The sequence below is a fragment of the Equus quagga genome, chromosome 11 (genome assembly GCF_021613505.1).
Source record: "Equus quagga isolate Etosha38 chromosome 11, UCLA_HA_Equagga_1.0, whole genome shotgun sequence".
Lineage (NCBI taxonomy): Eukaryota > Metazoa > Chordata > Mammalia > Perissodactyla > Equidae > Equus > Equus quagga.
The window spans coordinates 97,102,437-97,112,212 of record NC_060277.1 but is presented as its reverse complement, the minus strand read 5'-3'; the positions used below and the strand labels follow the sequence as shown (position 1 = coordinate 97,112,212).

The 9,776-nt window shown below is 59.4% G+C and overlaps 2 protein-coding genes across 4 annotated transcripts; one reads left to right on the top strand and one right to left on the bottom strand.

Moving 5' to 3' along the window:
* Positions 1–589: 589 nt before the first annotated feature.
* TMEM101 (transmembrane protein 101) lies at positions 590–4,079 on the top strand. 3 transcript variants are annotated; one of them, XM_046676142.1, is made up of 4 exons: positions 590–794; positions 1,107–1,287; positions 2,134–2,280; positions 3,018–4,079. In XM_046676142.1, the coding sequence occupies exons 1-4, from the start codon at positions 658–660 to the stop codon at positions 3,255–3,257; spliced, it is 705 nt and encodes a 234-aa protein (XP_046532098.1). In that variant the 5' UTR covers positions 590–657; the 3' UTR covers positions 3,258–4,079. The 3 variants fall into 3 exon arrangements, with proteins under 3 accessions (XP_046532098.1, XP_046532096.1, XP_046532099.1); XM_046676140.1 differs by having other exon boundaries at positions 602–794; positions 3,067–4,079; XM_046676143.1 differs by having other exon boundaries at positions 737–867; positions 3,067–4,079.
* A 1,015-nt stretch (positions 4,080–5,094) lies between these two features.
* Positions 5,095–9,644, bottom strand: NAGS (N-acetylglutamate synthase). The gene is made up of 7 exons (XM_046676139.1): positions 9,130–9,644; positions 8,309–8,583; positions 7,982–8,195; positions 7,508–7,688; positions 6,756–6,927; positions 6,474–6,656; positions 5,095–5,713 (listed from the first exon to the last, which is right to left on the bottom strand). Exons 1-7 carry the CDS (start codon positions 9,538–9,540, stop codon positions 5,560–5,562), a joined length of 1,590 nt encoding a protein of 529 aa, XP_046532095.1. The 5' UTR covers positions 9,541–9,644; the 3' UTR covers positions 5,095–5,559.
* Between the last annotated feature and the right edge of the window lie 132 nt (positions 9,645–9,776).

The window sequence follows — 9,776 nt, the reverse complement described above, 5'->3', positions numbered from 1 at the left end:
AGAGCTCTCTCTTCTCTCAGGGGACAGATAGAAAGGCAGACCAAGACCAAACTTCTTTACAAATGACTCAGCTAGGAGAACCCCTTACTCTGAACTTAAACAGAACAGAGGTATCTTCTCGGGGGGGGGGGGGGGGGGGGGGGGGGGGGGGGTTGGGGGGGTCTGTACACCATTTATTGAACCCCTACTATGTGCTAGGACCAACACTGTCACATTTAAACCTCAAAACAACCCTGTGAAGTAGATGTCATCCCCATTTCACAGATGAGTCTTGGAAAGTGTAGGCAATATGCCCAAAGTCACAGTTAGGGTTGGAGTTAGGATTGGATCCCAGGTTTAGCTGCGGTCAAAGACTAGCTTCATTCCATCAAGTTGTGGTCCAGGGCTTCTGATGTCCTGAACGCACTGTTTCTTCCTCTAGTCTAGTTTTCAATTTTGTACCTACAAGGAGGGGCCCTTACGACTCCATGGGCAGAAAGGCTGAACTCGGAAACTAGAACACCTCCTTCGGTCCAGAACTAGAGAGCGAAAGCGTTGTTTCCCGTCGGAAGCGGGAAGAAAAAAAAAAACACCCGTGAGACCCGGAAGTTGCGTGTCGCATCCCGGCGCCGGCCTTCCTAACCGGGGTGAGGCCGTAGCGGACTGCCCTTCCTAAAGATGGCGTCGAAGACGGGTTCGCGACGGTGGATGCTGCAGCTGATCATGCAGTTGGGTTCGGTGTTGCTCACACGCTGTCCCTTCTGGGGCTGCTTCAGCCAGCTCATGCTGTACGCTGAGAGGGCCGAGGCGCGCCGGTGAGCGGGCCCACGCGGCCGCCGAACGCGGTGGGGGTGATACGGCTTGTCCCAGGAACGGGGGTGCTTTGAGGTGGGAAAGAAGTTGGGGCCCAGAAGTTGGGACCCTTGGATTGGGAGGAATTGGGACCTCGAACTTGTTAGGGGCTCTGGTCTGGAGCAAGGTGGGCATCGAGCATAGTGCGGGGTTCCTGGCCATGAGACGGGGCTCCGGTTTGGGGCAGGAGTGGAGTTTGTGGGAACTCAAGGGATCTCGAGGCTTTTCTTTCCCCTTCACGCTGTCCCCGTTGCTTTCCCCCTCCCGGCTCGCAGGAAGCCCGACATCCCAGTGCCCTACCTGTACTTCGATATGGGGGCGGCCGTGCTGTGCGCTAGCTTCATGTCGTTTGGAGTGAAGCGGCGCTGGTTCGCGCTGGGGGCCGCACTCCAACTGGCCATTAGCACCTACGCCGCCTACGTCGGGGGCTACGTCCACTACGGGGACTGGCTGAAGGTGAGCCCCTCGGCCCTAGGCGGGACTTCGCTAGCGTGATGGGGAGCCCAAGGCCAGTGTCCGGGGCAGTTGGGCAATGCGTGGAAGCCCGAGGCATGTGGAGATTATCACAGACAGCAAGAGTGGAAGGACCTCAGAGGCCGTACAAGCCTCCCTTTCAGAGTGTGGAAACAGGTCCAGAGATGGGGAACAGGTTTTCCCAAAGTCACAGAACAATTAGCCCTACAGGTGGGACAAGAACCAGGTCACCTGGTTCCCAGGATCCTTTAAATCATTAGTTTAGTACTCTCAGACTCATAGGGCAGAAGGGACCCAGGAGAGTACCCGGTCTAACTATCTAATTTTATAAAACTTAGTTAATCCTAGTGCAGCATTTAAGCCTGTAAATGCCAGAACCTGTGCCAGGCACTGCAGGCTTGGAGATAAGCCTGACAAAGGCACTACCCTCAGGAATGGACTGTCAGCCAGTACAGGAAGCGATGTGTGAACAGCCACGCAACAGTGAGAATAGTGGGGCTTTTTTATGGAACAGACTCTATACGATATAGCAGAAAGAACATTGGGGTTTGAGTCTGCAGACCTAGGGGGCAACACTTGGTATCTGGGTTCTGCCACTTACTTTCTGTAGGACCTTGGACAATTTTATTAAACACTCTGGGCCTCAGTTTCCACTTCTGATAAAAAGAATTATCTATCTCTGCTGTACCTGCCCACCACACTTGGAAATGGTAAGAGCGTTCATCAGCTGGGATGGGATGTGTAGACATGGGCAGTTCTGTGCTCTGGGCAGCCAGGAGAAATGTGGTGGCTGCAGTTCCTGATTTGGGTCCCCTCATCTCGGCCTAGGTCCGTATGTACTCGCGCACAGTTGCCATCATCGGCGGCTTTCTTGTGCTGGCCAGCGGTGCTGGGGAGCTGTACCGTCGGAAACCCCGCAGCCGTTCTCTCCAGTCCACCGGCCAGGTGTTCCTGGGCATCTACCTCATCTGTGTGGTAGGTTGGGGGACCGTTGGCTGGAGGAGCTTGACTGGGAGCGAAATGTGAGTGCATGACTAACAGAACCAGGGAGGTGGGCAGAACAAGGCCTTGCATGTGGTTCCTGATGGCCTGGCTCCTGGGAATTGCCCCTGCCAGCTTCTGGACCTTAGGGCCCCTCCAAGTACCTGAGACATGGCTGAGAGTCCCTTCTTCCAACATTATTGCCACCAGGGAGAGAAGAGTTTGGACTGATCATTCAGTCCCAAGCCTGAGAGCCAGGAAAACAAGATGGACTGGTCCTCTCATAGCTCCAGCTCCCAGAGGACTGAGAGAGGAGACAGAGAAGAGGTCTGGTGGGGTTCAGGCCACAGCTGGGACTCTACCACTTACAGCTGATGGGATCTCCCTATGGTAGCCAATTATGGTCCTCCCTCGTGCTAGGGGAGGCCAGTCTGGATGGGGACAGTTAGAGTCCTAGGCTATTTGGCCTCATCCTGTTATGGGGCACCATATCCAATGTGCAGAGCTCTGTATTCAGAGGTGAGAGTGCCAGTCTAACTGTGGAGACACACTTCCTCCCTTCTGAGCCCTCAGGGTGAGGAGAGACATAGGCCCTAAGTTCATGGAGCTCCCTAGTCTGAGGGGGAGACGCAGGCTCTACTTTCAGAGAGCCCCAAGTCTGAGAGGGGAGTCAGAAGCCCACCTTGCAGAGCCTGACTTGCAGGTGCCATCTCAGGGGTGGCCTTCTCCAGACAGGCTCCTCAGGCTGCTGGAGAGTCTTAGAGGGTGGTGTGTCTCCAGGCCTACTCACTGCAGCACAGCAAGGAGGACCGGCTGGCGTATCTGAACCATCTTCCAGGAGGGGAGCTGATGATCCAGCTGTTTTTCGTGCTGTATGGCGTCCTGGCCCTGGCCTTCCTGTCAGGCTACTATGTGACCTTGGCTGCCCAGATCCTGGCCGTACTGCTGCCCCCGGTCATGCTGCTTATTGATGGCAATGTTACCTACTGGCACAACACGCGGCGTGTTGAGTTCTGGAACCAGATGAAGCTCCTTGGAGAGAGTGTGGGCATCTTCGGAGCTGCAGTCATCCTGGCCACTGATGGCTGAGTTACACAGCAAGAGGCTGAGATGGGTGCAAGGAGCCACTGAGGGCCACCCTACCTTCCTCCTTGCTGGCCCAGTTATGTTTATTTATGCTTTTTGATCTGTTTGTTTGATCCTTTTGTTTGTGTGGGTATATGTGTTGGTACGAGGCAGGTCTCTTCCCCAATTCCTGGGCTTGGCCCCTAGCGGGTGGGAGCCCTGATAACGATGCCTTACAGGGTTTTTTTCCTGTTCATTAGGAGGAGAGCTGAGGCCGGTTGCTCCCCTGGGTCTCCTGTCCCAGAGGAGGGAATAAGGCAGGGCTAGGGTGGGGGTACTGAGAGTGGGAGACAGAGGAAGGAAGACCGAGAGCCGGAAGTGAGCAAATGTGAAAAATTCCTTTTTGAACCTGGCAGGTACAGCTAGGCTCTGCTTTTTGGAGACCGAGGGTCAGGGCAGAGGATCAGCCCAGGAGGAGCAGAGGGGCTGGGCACCATAGAAGTCACGTGGGTTCTCAGGGTATGCCAAGGGCAGAAATAGCATTAGCTGTCACCCACCTTGAGAGCAGAGCAGCCCCCAGTCTACTCTGGGGTGTGCAGGGGTGGGGCAGGCAGCACCAGCTTCCTGCCTCCTGCCTTCTGTCTCCAGCTCCATGATTGGCCTGGTGGGGTGAGTGCCCCCCAAACACCAGACTACACAGTCCTCCAAAAATAAACATTTTATCTAGACATTTCTTCTAGAATTTGCTTCTCTGGTCTCCCCACGGGGCTCTTTGCCATTGGCTGGGATTGATCTTGGGTTTCTTGAAAGACCATGTCCGGTTTAGCCCCACCTTGGTCCTCCCGTGATCTTTCCCCTGTTCTGAGCTTTCCCAAAGTCCTTTGGCTCTCTTTTCAAGAATCTCCTAATCCTCCCTGTAGTATATGCTTTTGACCTCGTACCTCAGTCCCTCTTGTCGCTTGTCCTTTCCTCCCCATTTGGTGCCAGCTCTTTCTGAAGAAACCCTTGGCGAGGGCAACTAGAGGGGGAGAACTAATATTAAGTGTCCACTATGAGGCCGAGGGTTTTACATTTTACATAGGAGGAAACGGGAGGTCAGAGAAGGTAAGCAGCTTGCCTCAAGCCACAGAGCAAATCCAGCCACAGCTGGATTCAAGGTCAGGTCTGTCTAATGCCCATGCCCAGATGTGTACCCAACACCACCCCTCTCCTGAGGGAGGATAAAGGCTGCTCTTGGAGTCTGGTTCTGCTGCAGCCCCTGGTGTGCCATGGTGGTCTCTTAATTGACCCTTTCCATACTTGTCCATGCACCTCCTGACAGAACGTAGCACCCGCAGCCAGTGTAATGCCTGGCACATTGTGGGGGTCAAAAATGTCAAATGAAATCTCTGGCTTTGGACTTCTGCGGGTCTGAGGTATTCTCCTCCTGCGAAGATGGAGACACAACCTGCAGTGGACCCTAGGGAAGACGTCCAGGTCTGGGCTGGGCTCTGAGCCCTGCGTGCAGAGGGAGCCGCAGCTGCTGCTGGTCTGGTTCTTGGAATGGAGGCTCTTTCTTAAAAGGGGGAGGGCAGCCCCTCTGGGGGCTGCTGACACCAGGGGAAGGGAGATGGTGGCAGCATTTATCCCAGCCCTCCACCACAGTTAGCTCCTCTCTTCCCTCCAGGTGTCCCCTGGTTCCCCACCCCTCCAGCTCTTGCTCCCAGAGGGTCACTGCTAATTTCCTTTCAGGTGTGAGCTGACTCTCAGACAAGTATTTGCATTTTAATCAAGGCCTCCTGAAAAGTTGCAAGACCCAAAGGAATTAAAATGACTGGTGGTATATTGGGCAGACAGGGGTGAGATTTTGGGCAAAGGAGCCTCAGAATAGCACAGAGGCCACAGGAACTGGTTCACCCTTAAGGTCAGCCCTGAGTAGAGCCCTCAAAGGCAAGCCCTCCTCCCCCAAGTCTGCAGACTGAAAATTGAAGCCATCTTTCTAGTCGTGGCTTTGGAGCAAGTGGGGTGTCTGGGGCAGGCCCTTCTCCTTCCTGTGCTTGCCCTACGTGGGCACCCCCCTCTGGGCAGAGTAGAGTAGGTGCTGCCTCCTCTGCAGATCATTCAGCCATCAAGCATGGTCCAGCCTGTGGCTGCCTGGGGTCACCTCCGGCAGGCATGACTTTCGGTCCACCCTGGCTTTCCCAGGGCCTGCAGGGCCGGTGGTGAGGGTCAGCTGCCTGGGTCAGAAGCTGGCTTGCAGAAGGAGTCCGGCAGCCCCTTGGCATGGTTGACCAGCTCATAAGAGTCCCGGATATCAGCCAGGCCAAACCAGAAGAAGATCCACTGCTTGTTGGAGAAGCTGCCATCGCTGTGTTTGAAGTACCTGGCCGGGGGGCGGGGCGGAGGTGATGAGACTTAGGGCAAGGCCAGTGCTCACTACCCACTGGTTCATTTATTGAGGGCCTAGTACATGTTAGACACCTGCTGGGACCTGCTGCTGGTTATCTGATTTTATCCTCACAGCAGCAGCTAAGAGCCTGCTGGTGGTATGCTCTTTTCATAGAGAAGCAGCTAAGGCTCAGAGAAGTTAGGTAACTTGCCAGAGTCACACAGCTAGGAAGGTTAGAGTGAGGACTTTTCTTGCTCTCTCCACACTGCCTTGACCAAGCAGTCAGGGGAGGGGTTCTTGTCCACCTCTTGGTGCCCACAGAGCGGGCTGGTAGGGGATGAGGGATAGTTGCAGAAGGAATGAGAGGAGGGAGCATTCTCCTGGAGATGCAATGAGTCTGGGGTCAGAGCTTGTCAACTGGGCGTGGAATAGAGCATGAAGGGTCAGGATTTTCTGGGGCCCTGGGAGACCCAGCTGCATGGGGGCTGGGGAGTGTCTTCAAGGAATTCATCGTAGCAGGGCAGAGCTGGGTTAAGTGTGCACTGCCTCTGGGGAGATCCCAGGCGCCATGTGTGGTCTGCCCCCTGGGGAATGTCAGGCCACACTGAGCGGGGCCTTTCCCTTGGAGAAGGAAGGCTAATGAAAGAAGGGGAAGCCCAGCCTTCCTGACTGTTGGACCCCCAGACGGCTGGCGAGAGCTGGAGAAGAGAGGAAGGGCGGGTCCCAGCCCAGAGCTGGGAGGGGCTGGACCTACCAGGGATTGATGGGGTTGGTGACCCGCGAGCGCCAGAAAAGCCTCTGCTGGTCCCGCCGCAGGCACTCCCACAACATCTGGCCGGAGCCTTGGCCCTGGCGGCTGGAGCTCACCACAAACTTGTCTAGATACTGGGTGCCTCCCAGTACGGGCTCCGTGGTCAGAATGGCGGCGGCATTGTACCTGGCACAGCGAGGGAGAGGCAGGCTGGGACTTCTCCTTGGCCTGGAGCTGCCCGGCTCTTTTCCCTCCGTCCCTGCCCTCTGGGGCCCGCAGGCTCACCCCTCAGAGACGTAGACAGAGTGCAGCCGTGGGCGCAGCGAGGCCAAGTAGTCGTCCCGGAGCTTCTTGCCGAAGCTGGCGTTGACCAGGTTCACTAGGCGGCCTTGGTCCAGGCTGTCCAGGCTGCGCACTCGCAGCATCCGCTCGGCGTTCTTGAACAGGGTCCCGGACCCTGGGGGTGGGATGGAGGAGGAGGGGTTAGCTTAGCCCGAGAGCCAGGTCCCATCTTCCGTTTGCGCGGCCTCGTGGGTTCCAAATAGGACCGGGGCTGGTGGGACAATTACCCTTTTTTGGGAGATCTCCACAATGAAATGCTTTCTGTGGTCTGCACAGATTTGTATGTGATTTTCACTCAGGGAGGTGCTTTTCCCAGGCAAGTTTGTCCCTCAAGTTCTGCCCACCGCGTGTGGTCCCACGTACCTCCCCTCTCTCCCGGAATCCTCTTCCCCTGCCCCTGGTCCCACCCGCCCATCCAAATCCCTCCCACCTCCCCTAGCCCAGTTCATCCCACTTTGTTCCGCTCCCCCAAGCCCCGCCCATCTGTCTGGTTCCACCCAAGTTCCAGCCCAATCCAGTGCGCCTCCTTACTCACCTTCCCGGGTTTCGACAGAGCCGGAAGCCTTTGCTGTGGCGTCCCGCTTCGGCTTCCTTACTAGAGGGGAAGCCGCTCCTCCGGCTCATCCACACCCGGCGCTGCCGGTGGTCGCTCCCAGAACCCAGCACCGCCCCCACGCCCCGGCCGCTGCCCTCACCCTTATTGCTGAAGAGTTCGGTGAGCAGAGTGGCGGCGGCGGTGATGACGGCCGAAGAGTGGTGGGGCAGGCGGCTGAGCACGTCCACGATGAGCCGCATCTGCTGCCGTTCTTTGGCGCTCACCCACTCGGCGTTGGTCACCAGGTCCAGATCGGCGGGCAAGTTCACGTTACTCAGGACCTGCGTCCGGGGCGAGGGGGTGAGCTTCCGGCCCGCAGCCGACCGTTCGCGGCGCCCCTGCCCCACGGACCTCTCCTCACTGACCCCTTTACCCCTACTTCCTCCCAGAGTCCTCGGCCAGGGAGGGCTGAGAGCTGGGCACCGCGGGCTGACCCCTCCCTGACACTCCATTCCCAACCCACCCTGCCTGAGAGCGACTCTGGGGCCCATCAGGGAGGCGTGCGGGGAGCGCCAAAGAGGCGCTCAGCCAGGCCAGGGTCGCGGGGAGTGGAGCCCGAAAGGAGGGAACACACCTTGTGACTGCTGTCGCGCAGGCCCCCTGTGTTATTGAGGAAGATGATTTTGGTGGGCTGCAGCGCCTTGGCCAGCGCCGCGGTCACCTCCAGCGAGTCGAGGAGCACGGAGCGGCGCGCAGCTGTCTCCCCGATGGGGCACAGGATGGGGATGCTGCCCGACTCCAGGCACCACTGTAGCAGGTCCGTCTCCACGGAGACTACGCCACCATAACTGTGGGCCAGACGTGGTGCTCAAGAAGGCCCCCTCCAGGCCCGCCGGGCTGGGGCAGGGCGGGCGCAGTAGCGAGATCGGAGGAGGCCGGAGCAGGCAGGGCCGGCACTAACCTGGCATGAGGGGCCGGCTCAGCGGCGCCCAGCACCGACCCGCCGCCAAAAAAAGGCACGGCCGTGGCGGCGTTGTGCCGCAGTGCGTCCACCAGCACCTTGCAGCTCTGGGAAAGCTGTGCCTTGGCCTCCCAGAAGGAAAGACAGCCTGAGGGCGCCGTGGGAGCAGGCAGCCCCAGGACCACCAGCGGCTTCATGTCCATGCGTTGCAGGAAGGCCAGGGCGAAGGCCAGGCTGGGTACGGCCTGCCGGCACTTGATTACCTCGTCGTCCACCTGCGGAGGAGTGAGCGTTCAGGAGGCGCGACCCTGGCCCTGACTCCTCGGGCACCCGCTTGCCCGCAGGGCCCTCTCGGTGTCCCCACCCTGTCCAGGAGCGGCCCGGTCCCATTTCTGGCCACAGGCGCCCACCCGCTCCGCCCTTTGCCCCGTTGGGTCTTGTCATCCCCTTATCTCACACTAGTGTTCCTCCCTCTGTTCCTCCCTGCGACCTTGGACTCTAGAACACCCTGGGGGGAGGGGAGACGCAGGTGGCTCCTGTCCAGATAGCCCCTTGCCATCTGAACCCCTAACTGCGCCTATGGGGGGGTGGGTTCTCCAGCGCATCACACTTGGCGGGTCAGTGTCCCCAGGCTCCTCACCCGGGCTGGGCGCGGGACTTGGAGGAGTACGCAGCCTCGCCCAGTCCCGGGCACTTGTCTGGGCTCTCTCGCGCCCCTTCCTGGTTCCTCTGCGCGCAGAGTCCACAGCCCACCCTTCCGTGCCTGGCTACCTGTCGCCACACAACCCTCATCCCCTCGCTGTGACACGGCCGACGCTCACCTCGACGACGGCGAAGGGCTTAGCGAAGGGGTGGCAGGTCTGGAACTGCGTGAGCCAGTGGCGCGCCTCCCCCAGGCTGGCCCCGCACTGGTTCAGGAAAGTCTGGATGTCCCGTTGCACCAGCGAGCGGCCGGCCGCGGGCCCGGGAGGTTCGGGGGGCGTGGGGGGCGGTGTCCACGGTGGCTCCTCCGTTGCAGGCGAATGGGCGTCGTCCTCGGCGCCCTCGGTCTCCTCTCGGGAGGGCTGGGCCGGCGCCCAGGCCGTGCTGAGCCAGCGCCCCGGGCTGGCGCTCCTGGCCGCCCGCCGCCGCGCGCTGCCGCTCAGCCTCCGGGCGCCCCCAGTGCCTCGGGGCCCGCGCAGCCTCCCACCTGCAGCCACCCGTAGGGCCCAGGCCAGCTGCGCCTTCGCCATGACAACCAACCAAACCGGCTCGCCCGCCCATGAGCCACCATCTGTCCGAAGCTCCGGGCTCTGGGGAGGCTCTTAACCTGCCACGGGGCGGAGCTGGACCCGCCGGGGCGGGGCGCGTACAGGGGACGCGGAGTCGCCTCTGGGTGCTTTTGAGGAGGGTCAGGCCATGGGTCAGAGGGCGGGGCCGACAGGATCCCCCGCCCCTGGGGGGACGGAACTCACTGGCGAGGGCCAAG

What these genes read in the sequence shown, in the direction of transcription:
- TMEM101 (XM_046676140.1), top strand. Translation starts at nt 658, where the DNA reads ATGGCGTCGAAGACGGGTTCGCGACGGTGGATGCTGCAGCTGATCATG. An exon ending in ACTACGGGGACTGGCTGAAG is followed by an intron (nt 1,288 to 2,133) that starts GTGAGCCCCTCG and finishes ATCTCGGCCTAG; the next exon opens with GTCCGTATGTACTCGCGCAC. An exon ending in GCATCTACCTCATCTGTGTG is followed by an intron (nt 2,281 to 3,066) that starts GTAGGTTGGGGG and finishes GTGTGTCTCCAG; the next exon opens with GCCTACTCACTGCAGCACAG.
- NAGS (XM_046676139.1), bottom strand. Translation starts at nt 9,540, where the DNA reads ATGGCGAAGGCGCAGCTGGCCTGGGCCCTACGGGTGGCTGCAGGTGGG. An exon ending in TCTGTCTACGTCTCTGAGGG is followed by an intron (nt 6,657 to 6,755) that starts GTGAGCCTGCGG and finishes TCGCTGTGCCAG; the next exon opens with GTACAATGCCGCCGCCATTC. An exon ending in ACCAACCCCATCAATCCCTG is followed by an intron (nt 5,714 to 6,473) that starts GTAGGTCCAGCC and finishes CCCCCCGGCCAG; the next exon opens with GTACTTCAAACACAGCGATG.